We start from the raw sequence: 23,711 nt of genomic DNA, 5'->3' as shown, positions 1-23,711 counted from the left end.
GACAGACACCCGAGAGAACTGGAGATAGGTACTCAATCAAATGAAAATGTCTCGGTCCATAATATAGGTGATAGTTGCGAAAAAGTCTAGAGACAACAATACATACTATTGTTAATGAAAGATGACAGGTGAACGCATCACCTATGTAAGATAGAAATTCAACATTCTGGAAAGACAAAAACTACAGAAACGTTAAGATAACTCCTGTAAGCGTTGAAGGGTTCAGTCTTGAGCCAATCTCACATTCTCCCCACCGGGTTCCCAGGTTCAGATTGTGTTGTCCTGCCCCGGGGAGGCAGGGCCCCTTTAAGAGGCAGCAGGGGCTTTCCTCGAGCTGATTGGCCGAGCCCCGAGCCACGTGGCCCTCCCAGCAGAGGCTCAGCACCAGGTCCTCCGAGATTCAGGCTCCTGTAGATCCTGGTAGTCAGGGGCGCGGATTCACCCATGTGCTTGAGGAACTGCCTAGTCATTGTCTCTTTCTGCACCTGCTTCGCGGCTTCTTATCTTATCAACAAGGTGAGGGGGTGACCAAGGGGAGGCTGCACGTGAGAGATCTGAGTTCTGTGATCAAACGTGGTGGAACGTGCAACTACAGGTTTTTAACTCCAGGTTTTTCCCTGATGATGATGAAGGGACATGGTGGAATGCACTCGTAGAAAAGGAATTTGCTGCATAATGTTCTAATCTGTAAAACACCTGTGAAGTTTTGTAGGAAGCCAGGTTTTTTTTTGTTTGCTTGTTTTTAATCTGGCTTATATCCGGGAATTTCATTTTAGACTGTGTGGACTACTATTAATAGAAAGAAAGAAAGTGACTGGTTCCTTCTGGAAGAGTAGAAGAAATAACACACATCCTGCTTTCTTTTTATTTTATTTTTTATTTGTTTATTATCTTTATTTCATAGAGACAGCCAGAAATCAAGAGGGAAAGAGGAGGTAGAGAGGAGAGAGACCTGTAGCCCTGCTTCACCACTTGTGAAGCTTTCCCCCTGCAGGTGGGGACCAGGGGCTTGAACCCGGGTCCTTGCACACTGTAATGTGTGCGCTTAACCAGATGTGCCACCACCTGGGTCCCAGCTGCTTTCTTTTTTAAAGACACACCCCTGTTCTAGAAATTTTATTTATTTATTTATTTATTTATTTTACCAGAGCACTGCTCAACTCTGGCTTATGGTAGTGTGGGGTATTGAACCTGGCACTTTGGAGCCTCAAGCATGAGATTCTCTGCATAACCATTATGCTGTCTACCACGCCCAGAAATCTGTAAGAGATTTGAGAGAGCAAATCAGCCCATCTCCTTCTGACACCTATGATTCATTCACCAATCTGTATTTATATTTCCATTGCAGGCATTTCCAATATAGTCAGAGCTTTTGGGTGAAATTAAAAATAAACGAAAATATGAGTTTATTTTTTCTTAAATCGTACCACGAAAGCCTTTTTTTTTTTTTTTTTTTGTGAAACCTTTTTATGAAGAGTAGAAAAGTACTATGTTCTTGTTTTGTTAGGAGGAGAATGGCTGACCTTAGACTTTGTGGTCTATCCTAGGGTAAGGCATCACCCCTTGTCCTGGATTTCAGAACCAAAGAGGTGATGCTGAGCCCCGGCCCACCTTCCCCACTCTACTGCTCTCTCCCCACTAGTATTTCTACCAACATGCCTCCCAGTCAAAAACAACAGAAAAGACCTGCCACCAACAACAAAACAAGACAAACCTCTTGTCTGGAAAAGTGTCGTGCTGTGCGGAGCGAAGAGGCACCTCAGAGTTGGATGAGAGAGAAGCAGGTTGGGCCACGTGGAGGTAGCAAAAATGGCCGCCTCAAGTAGTAACCTTCCCTGCATCTAAACACTGAAGTGAAGAGACAACAAGAGAGTGAGGTGTGGAAGAAGAAGGGTTTTTATGGGAATAGCTCTTGTGAGAATGGGAAGGGGGAGGAGTAACCATAGCACTCCAGGATAGGATAATAACTCTAGCAGGAATGGGAAGGGGGAGGAGTAACCAAAGCACTCCAAATATCAAGGGGCATAGATAATGCCCTGAGGGCACAACATGCCAGAACAGGCCTCCAAGAATGTCCCAACTCACGGGAACTAGCAATAGCCTGAGGGGACAACATGGCAGATGTGACTGCATCTGCACAATTTCCCAGCAGAAAAGAACACTGTATATTTGTATATATATATATTTTTTGGTCATTGAAGTTAACATGGGGGCTCTTCACCTGCATACTGTTTTTTGCTTCTAGTGGATTTTTTTTTCAACATAGGGTGAGAGATGGAGAGGGAAGACGAGAGACACCATAGCATTGCTCCACTGCTTATGAAGCTTCCTTAAGTGCAGGTGCTCCTATTTGGTAACCTGGGTCCTGGTACATGGCAAAGTGGGTGAATGATCTCCTAACCCCACTGTACCAGTTTTTGTTACTGTGAATGTCTGTCTTCGGTTTGTTCAGAGGATTCTTCTAAATTCCCAATCAAATGTTTCACTTTAAGACAGAATAACCTGCCTTTTATTTACACATAATTATCAGAAGAGGCAGAATAATACATCTTCCATGAATACCTACAAGTGGCAAACGCTAGAAGAAGAATACCTACAAGCCATGACATTAGTTTAAAAAAAAATGTATTGGGGCCAGGTGGTGGCGCACCTGATTAAGCGCACATGTTACAAAGTGCAAGACCTGGGTTCAAACCCCCTGTCCTCACCTGCAGGGGAAAAGCTTTGTGAGTGGTAAGCAGGGCTGCACGTGTTTCTCTGTCTCCCTCTCTACCACCCCCTTCCCTCTCAATTTCTGGCTGTCTGTATCCAGTAAACAAATAAAGATTAAAAAATTTAAAAATAAATTTTAAAAGGGAGTCGGGCGGTAGCGCAGCATGTTAAGTGCACGTGGCACGAAGCGCAAGGACCGGCAGAAGGATCCCAGTTACAGCCGCTAGCTTCCCACCTGTAGGGGAGTAGCTTCACAAGTGGTGAAGCAGGTCTGGAGGTGTCTATCTTTCTCTCCCCCTTTCTGTCTTCCCCTCCTTTCTCCATTTCTTTTTGTCCTATCCAACAACGACGACATTAAGAAAAACAACAATAACTACAACAATAAAACAAGGGCAACAAAAGGGAATAAATAAATATTTTTTAAAAAATAAAAAAATTTAAAAAATGTACCTGGGGACTAGGAGATGATTCACCCAGCAAAATGCAGATGTTACAGATGTTACCGAGCCACCCCATGGTAGCACCATGTAATGGGGACGGTTCGCCAGTCTCTATACTTCTCTGTTTCTTACTTTTTAAAAAATAAGTAAATAAAACACCAGCTGAAAGTGGTGTAATTGGACTAGTGTGGAGCCTCAGGGAAAAGCAAAAACAAACAGAAACTCTGGTTGCAAAAAAAGAAAAGGACAAAAGGAACTGTGCCTACAGGCTGGGAGGTGGTGGTAGGGTGCACATAGTACAGTGCTGAAGGGGGTAAGCTTCATGAACAGTGAAGCTGTGCTTCAGGTATCTCTCCCACTGTATCTCCCCCTTTCCTTTCAATTTCTGTCTATCCAAAATAAATTTTCAAAAATGTATCTTAGCAAAATAAATAAATAAAATCTGGTAAGCAGATAGCATTATTTAGTTCACAAGAATTTTTTCTTGGGGCTAGGTGGTGGTGCACCTGTTGAGTGTACGTGCTACAATACACAGGGACCCAGGTTCAAGCCCCCAGTCCCCACCTGCAGGGGGAAAGATTTGTGAGTAGTGAAGCATTGCTTGCAGGTGTCTCTCTCTCTCTCTCTATCATCCCCTTCTCTCTCAATTTCTGGCTGTCTCTGTCTGATAAATAAAGATAATAAAAAAAATATTTTTTGGGGGATTAATGGTTTATGGTCAACAGCAAAACTATTATTATTATTATTGATTTAATACTGATTGACAAGATTGTGGAATAAGAGGGATATAGTTCATACAGTTCCTACCAGCAGTGTACCATATCCCATTCCCTCCATTGGAAGCTTCCCTATTTTTTGTCCTTCTGGGAGTATGGACCAAATATCTCTTTGGAGCGCAGAAGGGTGAATATCTGGCTTCTGTAATTGCTTCTGAACATGGGCATTGACAGGTCAATCCATACCCCCAGCCTGTTTCTACCTTTCCCTAGTGGAATAAAGCTCTGAGGAGGTGGGGTTCCAAGATACATTGGTGAGGTCCTCTGCCCAGAGAAGGCAGGCTGGTGTCATGGTAGCATCTTTCAACTTCTGCCTGTGAGTGAGATTATCCCATATCCATCCTCTTTCTGACTTACCTCACTTAACAAGATCTCTTCAGATTCCGTCCAAGATGAGGGGAAGAAAATGAAATCACCGTTTTTAATAACTGAGTAATAGTCCATTGTTTATATAGACCACAACTTACTCAGCCACTCATCTGTTGTTGGACACCTGGGTTGCCTCCAGGTTTTGGCTGTTACAAATTGGGCTGCTATGAACATAGGTGTACACAAATCTTTTTGGATGGTTGTGTTGGGTGCCTTAGAGTATATCCCCAGGAGAGGAATTATAGGGTAGGTCCATTTCTAGACTTCTGAGAGTTCTCCAGACTGTTCTCCACAGAGGTTGGACCCATTAACATTCCAACCAGCAGTGCAGGAGGGTTCCTTTTTCCCCACAACCTCTCAGGCATTTGTTGCTGCTACCTCTTCTGATGTATGACATTCTCACAGGAATGAAGTGGTATCTCACTGTCTCTATTTGCATTTCTCTGACAATCAATGACTTGGAGCATTTTTTCATATGTTTCTTGGCCTTTTGGATCTCTTCTGTGGTGAATATTCTGTTCATATCCTCTCCCTGTTTTTGGATGGGATCATTTGTTTTTGTTGCTGAGTTTGGTGATCTCTTTATATATTTTGATTATTAAACTCTTGTCTCATGTATGGCATGTAAAGATCTTCTCCCATTCTGTAAGGGGTCTCTTTGGGTGGTAGTTTCTTTTGATGTACAGAGGCTGTTTAATTTGGTGTAGTCCCATTGGTTTACTTTTGTTTTATTCTTCTTTGTAATTGGATTCATTTCACTGAAAATGTTTTTAAAATTTAGATGGGAAAGATTTCTGACAATATATTAAAATTTTTTTTTTGTTATCTTTGTTTATTGGATAGAGACAGCCAGAAATTGAGAGGGAAGAGGGTGGTAGAGAGAGACAGAGAGATACCTGCAGCCCTGCTTCACCACTCACAAAGATTTCCCCCTCCAGGTGCGGACCAGGGGCTCAAACCTGGATCCTTGTGCATTGTAATCTGCTCAAGCAGGCACACCACCACCCAACCCTGTTGCCAATATTTGAGTATTTGATAGTTTCTAGTCTAACATCCAAGTCCTTGATCCATCTGGGATTTACTTTTGTGTTTGTTGAAGTATAGCGGATTAGTTTCATTCTTCTGCATGTTTCTACCCATTTTTCCAACACCATTTGTTGAAACTCCCCTCCCCCCATTTAATAGTCTGGGCACCTTTGTCGAAGATTAGATGTCCATAGGTGTGGGGCTTACTTCTAGGCTCTCAATTCTATTCCACTGGTCAGTGTGTCTATTCATGTTCCAGTACCAAGCAGTTTTGATGACAACAGCCCTATAATACAATTTGAGATCTGGGAGTGTGATGCCTTCAGTTCTGTTCTTTCTTCTCAAGATTGTTTTGGCAATTCTAAGTCTTTTCTGGTTCCAAATAAACATTTGTAGCTTTTGTTCTATTCTAAAAAATGTGGTTGGGATCTTGATGGGAATAGCATTAAATTTGTATATGGCTTTGGCTAGTATATTCACTTTAATGATGTTAATTCCAGCCCATGAACATGGAGTATTGTTCCATTTCTTTATGTCTTTAATTTCTTTGAATAGAGTTCACAAAACTTTTTTTTTTTGCTTACAGGGTTATTGCTGGGGCTTGGTGTCTGCACTACAAATCAAATCCATTGCTCCTGGATGCCTTTTTTTTTTTTTTCCCATGTTGTTATTGTTGTTGCTATTGTTGTTGGATAGGACTGAGAGAAATTGAGCGAGGAGGGGAAGACAGAGAGGGAGAGAGAAAGATAAATATATGCAGACCTGCTTTACTGCTTGCATAGCAACCCCCCTGCAGGTGGGAAGCTGGGGGCTCGAACTGGGATCCTTGCTCTTCACACTATGTGTGCTTAACCTGGTGTGCTATCGCCCAGCCCATACACAATTTTTAATCCATCTGGGTGTGTATTTGCATCTGTTACATTATTTTTGTGTTTACTGGGTTATTACATCATCTTTAAAATTAAAAAAAAATTATTATGGATAGAGATAGAGAAAAATTGAGGGGGAAAGGGAGGGTGGGGAGAGATGGAGAGGGAGAAGGGAGGAGAGAGAGGAAGAGGGAGGGGTGACTAGGTGGTGGTGCACCTGGTTGAGCGCATATGTACAGTGTGCAAGGACCTAGGTTCAAGTCCCGGTACCCACCTACAGGGTGAAAGCTTTGGGAGTGGTGAAACAGGGCTGCAGGTGTCTCTCTCCCTCTCTGTCTCCTCCTCCCTTTTCAGTTTTGCTCTGTCTTTATCCAATAAAAAATAAATAAATAAATAAATGTATTTTAAAAAGAAAGAGAAAGAAAGGGAGAAAGAAAGAAAGAAAGGGACCAGAGTACTGGTCAGCTCTGGTTTATGGAGGTGCTGGGGATTGACTTGGGACTTTAGAGCCTCAGTCCTGAGTCTTTTGCATAACCATTATTCTGTCTCCCCAGCCTTGCTCTTGATAGATATTTCCTTTCATAGTGTTCTTTCTTTGTTCTCTAGCAAGATGAGATGATTGCTTCAACATTTTCCTTTCTCCCTCCCTTCCTTCTTTCCTTTCTTCCTTCCTAGAAAAACACTGTTCATCTCTGGCTTATGATGGTGGTAGGGAGGATTGATCCTGGGACATTGGAGCCTCAGGCATGAGAGTTTGTTTGAATAACCATTATGCTATCTGTCCCCACCCTGCTTCAGTAATTTCTGTCTTTCCAATACCTAGGGCATAGCTAAAGTGCATCACAAAATGAACTAAAAAACCCTTATCTTCATGAAAGTTGTTACAGGAGGTGCAGAGCACAGCCCAGATGCTCATTTAAAAGAAATATTTATTTATTCCCTTTTTTGCCTTTGTTGTTTTATTATTGTAGTTATTGTTGTTGTTATTGATGTCGTCTTTGTTGGATAGGACAGAGAGAATTGGAATGAGGAGGGGAGGACAGAGGGGGAGAGAAAGATAGACACCTGAAGACCTGCTTCACTGCCTGTGAAGCGACTCCCCTGCAGGTGGGGAACCGAGGGCTCAAACTGGGATCCTTACTCAGGTCTTTGCACTTTGCACCACCTGCGCATAACCACTGTGCAACAGTCCAACTCCCCAGATGCTCATTTAACCCTTTTTCCTGCCTCTAATTTAGAATGAAAAAAAAAATACTGGGGGATGAGAGAGAGGCAGGTCAGGGGTCATCTTGACTTACTTTAGGGAATTCTGATTTTAGGGAATATTGAAGGTGCATCTAATAAATACAGGCGGTGGCAGTCACAGGTGCTTAGGCAAGAGGAGTCATGTGTAGACTAATCAGTGGGGAAAATGGATAAACTTGCCCAACTCCTGTGTACTACGTGTCTTATAAATCACATGAAGAACCATTGGAGTCCATTCTGTGTTCCATAGTAGAAACAATAAGAAAAGATATTCATGGAGGGAGATAACATAATGGTTATGCAAAAAGACTCTCACACCTGAGACCCCAAAGTCTCAGGTTCAGTCCTATTCCCACCCCCCACTCCCATTACCCTAAGCCAGAGCTGAGCAGTGCTCTGGTAAAAAAAAAAAAAAAAGAGAGAGAGAGAGAGAAAAAAAAAAAGAAAAGAAAAGAAATGGGGAGGGGACGGAAAAGATATTCAGAAGGAAAAAAATCAGAATTTTTTTCCGCTGATAAATTGCTGTAAATGTGCTCTAAGATGTACTCGGGGTTGGCCAAGTAGGTCACTTGGATAAAGTGCTGCTTCGCTGTGTGTATGTTCCAGGTCGAGCTCATCATCATATAGAAGGAAATGCCAGTTCTGTAGCCTCTTTCCCTGTCTCTCTGCCTTTCTTTCTATCTGAAAAAAGTCAGCCCTGAGTGGTAATGCCCAGGAGAACAAGCATACACACACACACACACACACACACACACACTGAACAGAAATACAAGCTTATAGGAGCTGGTTACTTTAGCTTGATTAACAAAAATTCTTCAAAAAAAATGCAGGGGCCAAGGGAGATAGCATAGTGGTTATACAAAGAGACTCTCATCCCTGTGCCACCATAAGCCAGAGCTAAGCAGTGCTTTGGTTAAAAAAAAAAAAAAACTAACTAGAACTAACTAGAACTAACTAGAAACATATTCTTAGGATGCAAAAACTAGACAAAACCTTGAAAGTGAAAGAGAAACGATAAAAGATGATGATGCTTTTCTTTGTTCTTCTTTTATCTTCTCTCCTCTTCATTCCTTTCCTTTTCCTTCTCTTTTCAAATCACTGTACTGGGGGAGATAATAAATATTTATAAGGCAATTACTGTCAAATGAGTGCATAGCATTATCTTTCTGTGGTAGCTCTTTGTACCCCACTCCCAACACCTGCTGTGCTGAGTCCTCCTCTTCCTCCAGGCTTTCCCCCTCTGATTCTCTTTAGATTCCTTGTCTCTACTGCTATGAATGTGTTCTCCTGGTCCTGTGCGCAGTACTGCATGTCTGTGTTCTCCTGGTCCCTGTGCACAGTACTGCGTGTCTATGTTCTCCTGGTTCTTGTGCACAGTACTGCATGTCTGTGTTCTCTTGGTCCTTGTGCACAGTACTGCGTGTCTGTGTTCTCCTGGTCCCTGTGCACAGTACTACGTGTCTGTGTTCTCCTGGTCCTTGTGCACAGTACTGTGTGTCTGTGTTCTCCTGGTCCTTGTGCACAGTACTGTGTGTCTGTGTTCTGTTCTTTGTACACAGTACTGCATGTCTGTGTTCTCCTGGTCCCTGTGCACAGTACTGTGTGTCTGTGTTCTGGTCTTTGTGCACAGTACTGCATGTCTGTGTTCTCCTGGTCCCTGTGCACAGTACTGCATGTCTGTGTTATCTTGGTCCTTGTGCACAATACTGCGTGTCTGTGTTCTCCTGGTCCCTGTGCACAGTACTGCGTGTCTGTGTTCTCCTGGTCCCTGTGTACAGTACTGCGTGAATATGTTCTCCTGACTCAGTGATATGCCTGACCCATTGAGAATACTTAGATTTATCTTTTTCCCTCTCCTTCTGCTCTGACTTATGGGAACTTTGTTGACTACAGCATGAACTTCTTTTTGCTTAACCCTTATGCTATCCCCCAAGCCCATACTTATGTTTCTACTATTAAGACTTTCTTTGATTATGTCAATTCTCTGATTCTTTGATTATATCAATGGTTTATCAATTCTCAATAATTTAAGAATGTCCATTAATCTCAGGGTTTTTTTTTTCAGTATGTCCTGTCTGTCTTGAAATTTACCTACCCTACATTATTTCAGGGGTGAGTATTTTCTCTATACTTTTTATGTATGTGTAGTAAATATCCAACTAACATCATTAAGTGCTCCTTAAAGCATGGATAGGCTGTTTCTCTCCTCTCTTCCTCTCCTTTCCCGGATCAACTAGGAATACCAAAGGACAGTACCTGAGACTGAAACAAGACAGGACTAGAATGACTACAGGAACCCACCAAATTACCAGTGAGTGCAAACACATGTGGCTGGTAACAGAGAGGAGCCTAGGGAGAGACTAAGTGGCTGGTAACAGTCCCGCGGTTTATCAATTGAGACACCACCTCCAGTCTGTCCCACCAACAAGAATACAGCTGAAGGGAGGAGAGGACTTCCCAGAGACTCACCAAGTGCAACTCTGAGTCTCCATTGCTACTGCCCTCTGAATCTGGAGCAGCAGCTGGGAGGGACACCAGGGGACAGAGATCTAACCAGGAAATTCAGGAGAAGACCTGTACCTCGGTGGCATAGCTGTGGGGCTGTGAAAGTCTCTTTGCATAACCACTGGATTATCTCTGCCACACCCTGCCTTATCTCTTGGTTAGGAGTCAGTGATTAAGTTAAGAAGTCTACTTATAGTTAGAAGCCCTTAGGCTCCCATAGCCTACAGAGAAGAAAAAAAAAAAGCTTTAAATCACTGAGCTCCAACTCAGGGATTAAAATACTATTGAAACAACTGTTAACTTTCACCACTGTGAACCCTTTAATTACCTCACTTAGACACAAGTCAATCCAGGAAATAGTGATCAGTAATTTGGAAAGTACTAAGAGAGGGAACTCATAACATAATATATAAAATGGATAAACCAACAAGAAGAAATATTGGAGAAACGAACCAGGACAACAGTCCAGCTAAAAGCCCCCCAAAGGGTGAAGCACAAAATAACAAGTTCAACATCCAAACATTAACTAAGGAAATAATCACAGGAGTGAGTAAAGAGTTGTAAGAATTGTAATCAGAAATACAGGAACAACAACAAAAAAAAATACAGGAACAACAAATGAGACTCTGGAAGAAAACACTAACTATCTCAAGGTTATTAGAGAGCTGAAAGCTGAAATAGCTGAACTAAAAACACAACTAGTTGAACAAGCTAAAACAGTATCAGAACAGGGAAACAAATAGATGAACTCCAGAAAACAGTAGAGGGCAGAGAGAATAGAATCAGTGAGGCTGAAGACAGAATTAGCAAGATCGAGGATGAATTAGAGACAACTAAACAAGAAGTAAGAGATCTCAAAAAGAGATTAAGAGATGCTGAAAACAACAACAGAGACCTATGGGATGACTTCAAAAGAAATAATATATGCATTATTGACTTACCAGAGGAAGAAAGAGAGGGAGAGGAAGAAAGCATTCTTCAGGCCGTAATAGCTGAAAACTTCTCTAGTCTAGACAACATCAAAGACATAAAGATTCAGGAAGCCCAGAGGGTCCCAAACAGAATTAACCCAGACCTAAATACACCAAGACATGTCATACTTAGATTGGAAAGGAATAAGGATAAAGAAAGGATCCTCAAGGCTGCAAGAGAAAAACAAAGAGTCACCTACAAAGGAAAACCCATAAGATTAGCAGCAGACTTCTCCATACAAACACTACAGGCCAGAAGAGAATGGCAAGATATCTATCGAGTGCTCAATGAGAAAGGCTTTCAGCCAAGAATACTATATCCTGCTAGACTGTCATTCAGACTAGATGGAGGCATCATAACCTTCTCAGACAAGCAACAGTTGAAAGAATCAACCATCACCAAGCCTGCCCTGAAAGAAGTTCTGAAAGGTCTCCTATAAACAACCAGACCACCACAAATAGGACATATATCAGAATACTCTAAAACTCTACAAGAATGGCGTTAAAATATCTTCAATCTTTGATATCAATAAATGTCAATGGCCTGAATTCACCTATTAAAAGACACAGAGTAGGAAGATGGATCAGAAAACACAACCCAACAATATGTTGTCTACAGGAAACTCACCTAACTCAACAAGAAAAACACAGACTTAAAGTGAAAGGATGGAAAACTATCATACAAGCCAATGGCCCACAAAAAAGGGCAGGAACAGCTATTCTCATATCTGACATGATAGACTTTAAAATAGATAAGATTAAAAAAGATAGGAATGGACACTACTTAATGCTCAGAGGATCAGTCAATCAAGAGGACTTAACAATTATTAGTATCTATGCACCCAATGAGAAGCCATCTAAATACATCAAACTTCTACTGAAAGAGCTACAGCAATATATTAACAGAAACACAATCATAGTAGGGGACTTCAACACCCCACTATCTCAACTTGACAGATCATCCAGGAAGAAAATCAGTAAAGAGATAAGGGAGCTAAATGAAGAGATAGATAAACTAGAACTATTGGACATTTTCTTTCATCCCAAGAAACTGGAATACACATTTTACTCAAATCCACATGGATCATTCTCAAGGATAGACCATATGTTAGGCCACAAAGACAGCATCAGCCTATTCAAGAGCACTGAAATCATCCCAAGCATCTTCTCAGACCACAGTGGAATTAAACTAACACTTAACAATCAACAAAAGATTAGTAACAGTCCGAAAATGTGGAAGCTCAACAGTACACTTCTTAACAACTTCTGGGTCAAAGAAGAAATCAAGGAAGAAATCAAAATGTTTGGAGAGTTCAATGAAAATGAAGACACAAGCTATCAAAATATTTGGGACACAGCTAAAGCAGTCCTAAGAGGGAAGTTCATAGCTATACAAGCACACATTAGGAAACAAGAAAAGGCACAAATAAACAGCCTGATTGCACATCTTAAAGACCTAGAAGAAGAACAACAAAGGAATCCTAAAGCAACCAGAAGGACAGAAATCATTAAAGTTAGGGCAGAAGTAAATAACATTGAGAATAGGAAAGCCATACAAAAGATCAATGAAAGTAAATGTTGGTTCTTCGAAAGAGTAAATAAAATCGACAAACCTTTAGCCAGATTCACAAAACAAAAAAGGGAGAAGACCCAAATAAATCAGATACTAAATGAAAGAGGAGATATTACAACAGACACTGCAGAAATTCAACATATCATGCAAGGCTTCTATGAACAACTATATGCCACCAAGCTAGAGAACCTGGAAGAAATGAATGATTTCCTAGATACTTACCAACTTCCAAAACTAAGTAAAGAGGAAGTGGATAACATGAACAGGCCCATCACAGCTAATGAAATTGAAACAGTTATCAAAAATCTTCCCAAAAATAAAAGTCCTGGACCAGATGGTTTTACAAATGAATTCTACAAAACTTTCAAAGAAGAACTAATACCTCTACTTTTAAAAGTCTTCCAGAAGATTGAAGACACTGGAATACTCCCTGCCAGCTTCTATGAAGCCAACATCACCCTGATACCAAAAGTAGACAGGGACACAACCAAAAAAGAAAATTACAGACCAATATCTCTGATGATCATTGATGCTAAAATACTGAACAAAATTCTAGCCAACCGGATACAGCAGTATATCAAAAAGATTGTTCATCATGACCAAGTGGGGTTTATCCCAGGCATGCAAGGTTGGTTTAATATATGTAAATCAATCAATGTGATCCACCACATCAACAAAGCAAGACCAAAAACCACATGGTCATATCAATAGATGCAGAGAAAGCCTTTGACAAAATACAACATCCCTTTATGATCAAAACACTACAAAAAATGGGAATAGATGGAAAATTCCTGAAGATAGTGGACTCTATATATAGCAAACCTACAGCCAACATCATACTCAATGGTGAAAAACTGGAAGCATTTCCCCTCAGATCAGGTACTAGACAGGGATGCCCACTATCACCATCACTATTCAACATAGTGTTGGAAGTTCTTGCCATAGCAATCAGGCAGGAGCAAGGAATTAAAGGCATACAGATTGGAAGAGAAGAAGTCAAACTCTCCTTATTTGCAGATGACATAATAGTATACATGGAAAAACCTAAGGACTCCAGCAAGAAGCTTTTGGAAATCATCAGGCAATACAGTAAGGTGTCAGGCTACAAACTTAACATTCAAAAGTCAGTGGCATTCCTCTATGCAAACACTAAGGTAGAAGAAATTGAAATCCAGAAATCAGTTCCTTTTTCTATAGCAACAAAAACAATAAAATATCTAGGAGTAAACATAACCAAAGAAGTGAAAGACTTGTATACTGAAAATTATGAGTCACTACTCAAAGAAATTGAAAAAGACACAAAGAAGTGGAAAGATATTCCATGTTCATGGGCTGGAAGAATTAACATCATCAAAATGAATATATTACCCAGAGCCATCTACAAATTTAATGCTATCCCCATCAAGATCCCAAGCACATATTTTAGGAGAATAGAAAAAATGCTACAAATGTTTATCTGGAACCAGAAAAGACCTAGAATTGGCAAAACAATCTTGAGAAAAAAGAACAGAACCGGAGGCATCACACTCCCAGATCTCAAACTGTATTATAGGGCCATTGTCATCAAAACTGCTTGGTACTGGAACATGAACAGACACACTGACCAGTGGAATAGAATTGAGAGCCCAGAAATGAGGCCTCACACGTATGGACATCTAATCTTTGACAAAGATGCCCAGACTATTACATGGGGAAAGCAGAGTCTCTTTAACAAATGGTGTTGGAAACAATGGGTTGAAACATGCAGAAGAATGAAACTGAATCACTGTATTTCACCAAATACAAAAGTAAATTCCAAGTGGATCAAGGACATGGACAGAATATTCACCACAGAAGAGATCAAAAAGGCCGAGAAACACATGAAAAAATGCTCCAAGTCTCTGATTGTCAGAGAAATGCAAATAAAGACAACAAGAGATATCACTTCACTCCTGTGAGAATGTCATACATCAGAAAAGGTAACAGCAGCAAATGCTGGAGAGGGTGTGGGGTCAAAGGAACCCTCCTGCACTGCTGGTGGGAATGTCAATTGGTCCAACCTCTGTGGAGAACAGTCTTGAGAACTCTCAGAAGGCTAGAAATGGACCTACCCTATGACCCTGCAATTCCCCTCCTGGGGATATATCCTAAGGAACCCAACACATCCATCCAAAAAGATCTGTGTACACATATGTTCTTGGCAGCACAGTTTGTAATAGCCAAAACTTGGAAGCAACCCAGGTGTCCAACAACAGATGAGTGTCTGAGCAAGTTGTGGTATATATACACAATGGAATACTACTCAGCTGTAAAAAATGGTGACTTCACCGTTTTCAGCCAATCTTGGATGGACCTTGAAAAAATCATGTTGAGTGAAATAAGTCAGAAACAGGATGAATATGGGATGATCTCACTCTCAGGCCGAAGTTGAAAAACAAGATAAGAAAAGAAAACACAAGTCGAACCTGAAATGGAATTGGAGTATTACACCAAAGTAAAACAGGTCCATGAAAAATGATGAATGAAATAGTGGGGGTTGTATTGTTAAATGGGAATCTGGGGAATGTTATGCATGTACAAACTATTGTATTTACTGTTGCATGTAAAGCATTAATTCCCCAATAAAGAAATAAATTATTTTTAAAAATTAAAAAAAAATTTATTGTGCACATATGAGGACCCAGGTTGGCAGAGCCAACCAACCAGCCAACCAACCACAAAAACCTGTGCTCCTTTAACCTATATGCTGAGGAAGTATGTCTCATGTGAATTTCATGATCTCAAGTATCTGTGATAAGAAAGAAATGGAGAACTGCCACTTGCAGCACCAGAAGGAATCAGTAGCTGTTTAAAACAGTGAAGTAGTACTTTGTACTTGTTATCTGTCAGTGGGAGCTTGAGAAGTATTTGCAGATTAAAGGAAGAGTGGTGGCTGTGGGTCAGGTTGTTGAGGAAAAGTCTAGGAGACAAGAAGAGTATCAGTGTCAGCACTGAAGGGGACAGCTTGACTCAGAAACAGTAGAGGCTGAGGAAGGATGAGTCTGAAAATTGGGATGGTAGTTAGGAGAGTGGGAGAAAGAGCCATGAAAGGATCAGGTGTCTAAGTGTGTGTGATTGTTTAGATCTGCTGTCTCAGGATGATGTTTGAGGCCTTTGTGACGTTTACTTTGGCTCTTCTCTTTGTCAGGTGGCAGACATTGATTGGTGGACTTTTGCTTCATGTGTCATGGAAACTGGGATGGGTGGAGATCAACAGAAATTCAAGGTACAGCAATTTCTTCTGTGTGTAATTCATGACCCAGATCCTACTACTTTTTATGTGATTTAATGTCTTTTGTTGTTATATTGGGGAATAGGAGTATTTATTTGACTAGTAGTTCCCTTCCACCTGGAGACTCAATAGTCAAATACAGCTTGGGGTGTTATTCCTACAATACAAAATTTGGTTGAGGTATATAGTTTATACTGCATCCATTTGGCTTTATTTTAAACCATATGAAGAAATAAATGAGTTATTAACTCAGCTTTAAAATTGCTTTAATATTTTTATTTCAAAATTATTTCTTACGTATAGAGGAGGTAGAAGTAGTGCAAAGAGCTTCCATACTTTTAACTCAGAGCCCCCAGTGATAATTCTCTCTTGATAAATACTTACGTACACATATACAGGTCTATAACTCTTTCCATGAAGTATTTCTAAGTGGATGTTTCACATAAAGTTTTTCTTCCCTCTGTTTCTAAGTTCTTTTTTTTAAAAAAATATTTGTTTATTCCCTTTTGTTGCCCTTGTTGTTTTATTGTTGTAATTATTGTTGTTATTGATGTTGTTGTTGGACAGGACAGAAAGAAGTGGAGAGAGGAGGGGAAGACAGAGAAGGGGAAAGAAAGACAGACACTTGCAGACCTGCCTGTAAAGCAACTCCCCTGCAGGTGGGGACCCAGGGGCTCAAATCTGGATGCTTACGCTGGTCCTTGCGCTTTGCACTTACGCTTAACCCGCTGCCCTACCGCCCGATTCCCTCTAAGTTCTTTAGTATGTATTTCCTAAGAGCCTGGTCATTCTTTTACATGACTAAATATAACCCAAAATCAGGAAATCAACATTGCTAGAATAATATTTTCTGTAGGTAATATCCCATTTTGCCATTTTTGTCAATGGTGTCCCTTGTAGACCACCCAGAATTCTGATTCGGTGTCTAAGTCAGATCACCTAGTACATTTGTTGTCACTGTTAAGGCAGCATATTGGGTGGTCGGAAAAGCCGTCACATTTTTATGGAAAAACATAGAAAGGGCTAGGAGATGGCATATCCTTTTTGCTTAGAGAAGCTTTGAGAATGTGTCCAGAATAAATATTAATAATTTTGACTTCTCCAAGCAAACATTTTCTTTTTTCTTTCTTTTTTTTTTGCCTCCAGGGTTATTGTCGGGGATTGGCGCCTGCATTGCAAATCCAGTGCTCCTGGAGGCTATTTTTTTCCCCTTTTGTTGCCCTTGTTGTTTTATCGTTGTTGTGGTTAGCATTGTTGTTGTTATTGCTGTAGTTGTTATTGGACAGGACAGAAGTCGAGAGAGGAGGGGGAGACTGGGGAGGGGGGCTGGAGGAGAAAGATAGACACCTGCAGACTTGCTTCACCGATTGTGAAGTGATCCCCTGCAGGCGGGGATCCAGGGGTTCCCGGGATCCTTAAGATGCTCCTTGCGCTTTGGGCCATGTGCGCTTAACCTTCTGCACTACTGCCCAACCCACAGAGCAAATGGCTTCTAAGACTTGTGGGAACTATGGTGGTTATCTTTGGAAGGTGGGAGGATGGGGACAGAGAACTTTGGTGGTGGGTATGGTGTGGAGGTATACACTGTAATTTTATAATCTTATAATCTACTATTAATCACAAATTAAAAAATGGAAAAAATAATTTTGACTTCTGCTGAAAATATGAAACTGGAGAGCAAAAAACTAGTACAAAGAGGTTTTATTAGAAGAGGCCCTGGGAATACAGATTTGGATTGATTTTCCTGGATCAACTCCATCATAATTCATATTTGAAATAATATTCTGTGCAAGATACATAGCTAATTGAAAGAAATAGTTAATTAAGTCATAATTTTGTGTTTCAATGGTATGGTGTCCTCAGCTTAATAAAATTACTTTTGGGCAGGGAGGTCGCATTACAAGCAGTAAAGCAGGGCTTCAAGTGTCTGTCTTTCTGTCTCCCCACCTTTCCTTCCCCTCTCAATTTCTCTCTATCCAGTCTAATAAAACAAGAAAGGTAAAAGGGGAGAAGGAAAAAATGGCTGCCTGGAGTAGTGGATTCATAGTGCTGTCACTGAACTCCAATGATAACCTGGTGGCATTAAATAAAAAAACAAAAATAATTAGATAGATCCTAGGCCAGATCGATAGGGTTAGCAGTTAATGATATTTATATACTCTGTCCTATCCAGAAGAGAAAATCGAAAAAATGGCCACAGGAGCAGTGGATTCGTAGTGCAGGCACTGAGCCCCAGCAATAACCCTGGAGGCAATAAATAAGTAAATTAATTAAAATGAATAAACTAGATAACTGGTTACTGAGTTTTGGACTGGGTTCCTCATGTGAATGGTCAACATGGGGTTCCTATTTTTACAGTGTTCACAACTGATGATTTTATAATTTCTGATGTGAATTCTATAATTACTAATGATAATTTTATTTTACTTTTTAACCAGAGAACTGCTCAGCTCTGGCTGATGGTGGTGTGGGGGACTGAATCTGGGACTTTGGAGCCTCAGGCGTGAGAGTCTCTTTGCATAACCATTATGCTATCTACTCCCCTAATGATAGTTTTAAAAGCATTAACCTTAGTCACAATTTTAAATCTTAAGAGCAATGTCATTGTTCATACGTAAAAACCTTTAAATTTTTAAAAAATATTTATTTATTTTCCCTTTTGTTGCCCTTGTTGTTTTATTGTTATAGTTATTATTGTTGTTATTGATGTCGTTGTTGTTGGATAGGACAGAGAGAAATGGAGAAAGGAGGGGAAGACAGAGAGAGGGAGAAAGACAGACACCTGCAGACCTGCTTCACCTCTTATGAAGCGATTCCCCTGCAGGTGGGGAGCCTGGGGCTCGAGCAGGTCCTTGTGCTTTGCGCCACGTGTGATTAACCCGCTGCGCTACCGCCTGACTCCTTATATAAAAACCTTTTAAGGACCAGCTAGTTGTCAGAGTGTACACCTTACCACGCATGTGGCTCTGGGTTCAATTCCAGGCACTATGTGGAGGCAGCTCAGACAAGCACCAGCTGGGACTCTATGCGTGTTAGAGTGGTCTTTTGGTGACCCTCTCACTCTCCCTAAGTACATAGAAATTGGACCAGGGAATCTATTTGGTGTTATTATGCACATACAAGATATTTGGTTTATTCTCTAATGTTGTGTAAAATTTAAAATGCTTTTTGTAGTAAGATATACATAAGACTTGCAGTTTGTAAACAGTGTTTGAATGTGTAGTTCACATATGTGCATCTCACATGGCACTGGTACATTGCCAGTGTTGTACAATTACTAGCCATTTCCAGAACTTTGTCATTACCCTAAACAGAAATTCTGTACCCATCAAACAATAACTTTCCTTTTTTTTTAAAAAAATATTTATTTATTCCTTTTTGTTGCCCTTGTTGTTTTATTGTTGTAGTTATTATTATTGTTATTATTGCCTTGCTGTTGGATAGGACAGACAGAAATGGAGAGAGAAGGGGAGGATAGAGAGGGGTAGAGAAAGATAGATATCTACAGACCTGCTTCACCACCTGTGAACCAACTCCCCTGCAGGTGGGGAGCTGGGGGGCCTCGAACTGGGATCCTTTCACCAGCTTGCGCTTTGCACCACCTGCGCTTAACCCGTTGCGCTACTGCCCAACTCCCAAATAGTAACTTTCTGTTCTCCCTCTCCTTGGTTCCTGGCAAATCACTGCTATGCTTTCTGTCTCTATGAATTGGCCTATTCTAGCTATTCTGAGTGTACCTGTTGTCCCCTTTTTTCTTTTCACTTGATAGGACAGAGAGAAATTGAGAAGGCTTGGGGTGGGGGTAGAGAAGGAGATGGCGAAACACCTCTTTCCCTGCTTCACTGCTTGTGATGCTTCCCCCCAGAGGCACTGGGGACCTGAATCCTTGAGCATGGTAATAATGTGTGTGTTCAACCAGGTACACAACCACCTGGCCTTTCCTGAGTCTACCTTTAAGTAGGATAATAGTCACCTTTTATGACTGGCTTATTTCAGTCAGTATAATATCTTTAAACTTAATCCATGTTGTATTATGTGTCAGATTGTCATCCCTTTATAAGCCTGAATAAAAATTCTATTATGGGTGTGGTTATAAAAAATGTCTCTCATGTCTGAGGCTCTGACATTCCTCCCCCCCACCTCTCTCTCATTTATTTTAGTCTTTTATCTGCTTCATATTTTCATTGCTTTCTGGGGGGGGGGGTTGGGAAGCAGAGAGGAGGAATAGCTAGTAGAACTGAATGAAGCCAAACATTGTCAGGATTGTTTTTTCTGAAATTTTATTTATTTTCCCTTTTGTTGCCCTTGTCTTTTTATTGTTGTTGTAGTTATTATTGTTTTTATTGATGTCTTCGTTGTTAGATAGGATAGAGAGAAATGGAGAGAGGAGGGGAAGGCAGAGAGAGGGAGAGAAAGATAGATACCTGCAGACCTGCTTCACCACCTGAGCCAGGGGCTTGAACTGGGATCCTTAAGCCAGTCCTAATGCTTTGTGCCATATGCGATTAACCCGCTGAGCTACCGCCCGACAGGATTGTTTACCAGGAGGAATTGGTTCCCTGGAAGTAGAAGATAGAGACCCACTGGACACTTGTGTTACCTGAACTCTTGGTGTTCCGAAGTCACACCCATCTCAGAAAGTTTATAATCATATCCACCTTGTAGCCCTTGATAAAGCTCTTTTTATTTTATTTATTATTATTATTATTTTGCCTCCAGGGTTATTGCTGGGGCTCGGTGCCTACACTATGAATCCACTGCTCCTGGAGGCCTTTTTTTTTTTTTTTTCCATTTTGTTGCCCTTGTTGTTGTCATTATTGTTATCATTGCCATTGCTGTTCTTGTTGGTGAATAGGACAGAGAGAACTCAAGAGAGGAGGGAAAGACAGAGAGGGAGAGAAAAGACAGACACCTGCAGACCTGCTTCACCGCTTGTGAAGCAACTCCCCTGCAGGTGGGGAGTCGGGAGCTCGAACCTGGATCCTTATGCCGGTCCTTGCACTTTGTGCCATGTGCACTTAACCTGCTGTGCTACCACCCGGCCCCCCTCTTTATTTTTATGTGTTCCTGGAGAATTAACTCAATTTCATGAATATTGATGAGTGATCTCAATCTCCCCACCTTTTTTAAATTTAGAGGGAGAAGGAGGGTAGCCTCACCATAGTACTGCCTACCATCTGAGGGAGAGAGGGTGAGAGAGGGCAGCCTTACCATAGCACTGCCCTACCATCTGAGGGAGAGAGAGGGTGGCCTCACCACAGCACTGCCCTACCATCTGAGATAGAGAGGGAGAGGGAGGGTGGCCTTACCACAGTACTGCCCTACCATCTACATAGCTCTGCACATACTGTTCAAGGTGCTTTCATGTGGCTCCATGTCACAGACCCTGGGCCTTAAGTCATGCATTCTACCAGGTGAGCTATCTCCTGGCCCCTCCCTTGTTACACTCCTTAGACACCATTTTTACCTCTGTCTCTTGTACATCCTTAAGCGATTTCTTTTTTTTTCCTTTTTTAAATTTTTTATATTTATTTATTTTCCCTTTTGTTGCCCTTGTTTTTCACTGTTGTTGTAGTTATTGTTATTGATGTTATCGTTGTTAGATAGGACAGAGAAAAATAGAGAGAGGAGGGGAAAACAGAGAGGGATAGAGAAAGATAGACACCTGCAGACCTGCTTCACCGCTTGTGAAGCGACTTCCCTGCAGGTGGGGAGCCGGGGGCTCAAACCAGGATCCTTCCGCAGGTCCTTGTGCCTTGCACCACGTGCACTTAACCCGCTGTGCTACCACCCGATTCCCTCTTTTTCTTTTCTTTTCTTTATCTTATTTATTTATTTATTTTACCAGAGCACTGTTCAGCTCAAGTTTATGGTGGTACAGGAGATTGAACCTGGGACTTTGGAGCCTTAGACATGGGCCTCTCTCCTTCCCTCTTTCTCTCTTTTAACAGAGCACTGCTCAGCTCTGCCATATGATGGTGTGGGGCAGATTGAACCTGGGATTTTGAAGCCTCAGGCATGAGAGCCATTTGCATAACCATTATGCTATCTATCCCCATACTATTTTTAAATTTTTTTTATTGCCACTAGGATTATTGCTGGGCCTCAGTGCTTGTATAATGAATCTACTGCTCGCATCAGCTATCTCCCCCCCCTCCCTCCTTTGTTAGGACAGAAAGAATTTAAGAAGGGGAGGGGGAGATTGAAGAAAGAGAGAGAGAGGGATATTGCTTGTAAAGTTTCCCTCCTACTGGTGGGGAGTGGGGGCCTGAACTCAAGTCTTTGCTTATGGTAACATGTATGCTTAACCAGGTGTGCCACTACTTGGCCCCTCCTTAGGTGACTTTATAGCCACAAACCTGAAGCCATATCAGTTAGGTTTGTCAGAGAGTCTGTGTCTCATTTTGAGTGGACCTTTTATTTATTTATTTATTTGTTTGTTTGTTTTAAAAAGAATTTATTTATTTATTTATGAGAAAGATGGGAAGAGAGAGAGAAAGAACCAGACATCACTGTGGTACATGTGCTGCCAGGTATTGAACTCAGGACCTCACGCTTGAGAGTCCAATGCTTTATCCACTGCACCACCTCCTGGACCACTATTTATTTATTTTTAATATTTATTTATTCCCTTTTGTTGCCCTTGTTGTTTTTATTGTTGTAGTTATTGATGTCGCCGTTGTTGGATAGGACAGAGAGAAATGGAGAGAAGGGTAAGATAGAGAGGGGGAGAGAAAGATAGACACCTGCAAACCTGCTTCACCACTTGTGAATCGATTCCTCTTCAGGTGGGGAGCTGGGGCCTTGAATTGGGATTCTTACCCCCATCCTTGCGCTTTGTGTCACGTGTACTTAACCCGCTGTACTACCGCCCAACTCCCAAGTGGACCTTTTATTTGATCACTGCTGGCACAGCTCAGCCCTCTAGTCACTCTGCCCTTAGCAGAGGCTTGCTACCTGGTGCTCAGGCTATGTCCTCTGTATGTAATTTGGGTGGGCTGCTCTTTCATTATCTCAAACAGAAATTCTGTACACATTAAACAACTCCCCATTCTCCCTCCATGCAGTTGCTGATAAACCACTGTTAATCTTTCTGTTTTTATGAATTGGCCTATTTTAGGTACTCTAAGTATGTCTAGAATAGGTGCTGTGTTGTGGTACCACCTCTTTTTCCTACTGGACTTGGTTTTCTGGATATGTCATTAGGGAACTGGAGCACAGTTTTAGGGTGTGACTGTACTTGTGCAAAGATATTAGGAGTTGGGGGGCCGCGTGGTGGTGCACCCAGTTAAGCACACATCATACTATTTGCAAGCACCCACACAAGGATCTGGGTTCGAGCCCATGTTCCCCATCTACGGGGAGACACTTCACAAGTGGTGAAGCAGATCTCTCTATCTCCTCCCCTCTCAATTTCTCTCTGTCCTATCAAATAAGATGATGGGGGAAAGGGGAAAAAAATGACTGCCAGGAGCATTGGATTCATAGTGCTGGCACCAAGCCCCAGCAACTGGAGACAAGAAAAAAAAAAGGTAAAAATATAAGAAATAGAGAAAAAGGTATCAGAAGTTGGATGATACTGAAAGTGGACACAACACACAACAGCATGAAGATAGAATCTCTTGTTGGTATTGTGGAGTTGGGGCTGTGTTGGAACTGGAGAAGGCTGGCACAGAGCATTCACTTAAACTGTTCTTATCTAGTGCACAGAGTTCAGATTGCCTCTCAAATAAATTGCAGAACTGGCACATTTCTGATGTGGTGGTGGTATGCCGCATCAGTTAGTCTGTGACCACACCTTTGTGGACTCCACCTAGTGACTCCAGGAGATTGTTCTCCTCCCAGGATGTTTGCCCAGCAACTGGCTATTACCACTGAGTATTGGATGATGCCCTCACTGCCGCCTGTCTTGGGAAAGATAGCACAGGCTTTCTGTGACAAGCTTGTCATTATATGGGAGTGACTGCCATTGCCA

At 41.4% G+C, this 23,711-nt stretch overlaps 1 protein-coding gene across 10 annotated transcripts in view; it reads left to right on the top strand.

Moving 5' to 3' along the window:
• Positions 1-357: 357 nt before the first annotated feature.
• Positions 358-23,711, top strand: part of TMEM241 (transmembrane protein 241) — a 181,689-nt gene continuing 158,335 nt past the window's right edge. For 8 of the 10 annotated variants that reach the window (XR_009545056.1, XM_060173606.1, XM_016190468.2 and 5 more), the window contains exons 1-3: positions 358-516; positions 9,503-9,549; positions 15,653-15,730. Coding sequence is in view for 9 of the 10 variants with exons in the window: in XM_060173606.1 (XP_060029589.1) it covers positions 445-516; positions 9,503-9,549; positions 15,653-15,730 (197 nt within the window). In the remaining variant the exon portion in view is untranslated. The remainder of the gene's footprint in view (positions 517-9,502; positions 9,550-15,652; positions 15,731-23,711) is intronic. The other 2 variants (XM_060173608.1, XM_060173607.1) reach the window with 2 other exon arrangements.

This window comes from Erinaceus europaeus, chromosome 15, assembly GCF_950295315.1.
Source record: "Erinaceus europaeus chromosome 15, mEriEur2.1, whole genome shotgun sequence".
Classification (NCBI taxonomy): Eukaryota; Metazoa; Chordata; class Mammalia; order Eulipotyphla; family Erinaceidae; genus Erinaceus; species Erinaceus europaeus.
Note: the sequence above shows the minus strand (reverse complement) of the source record. Positions and strands in the feature narration are given on the sequence as shown.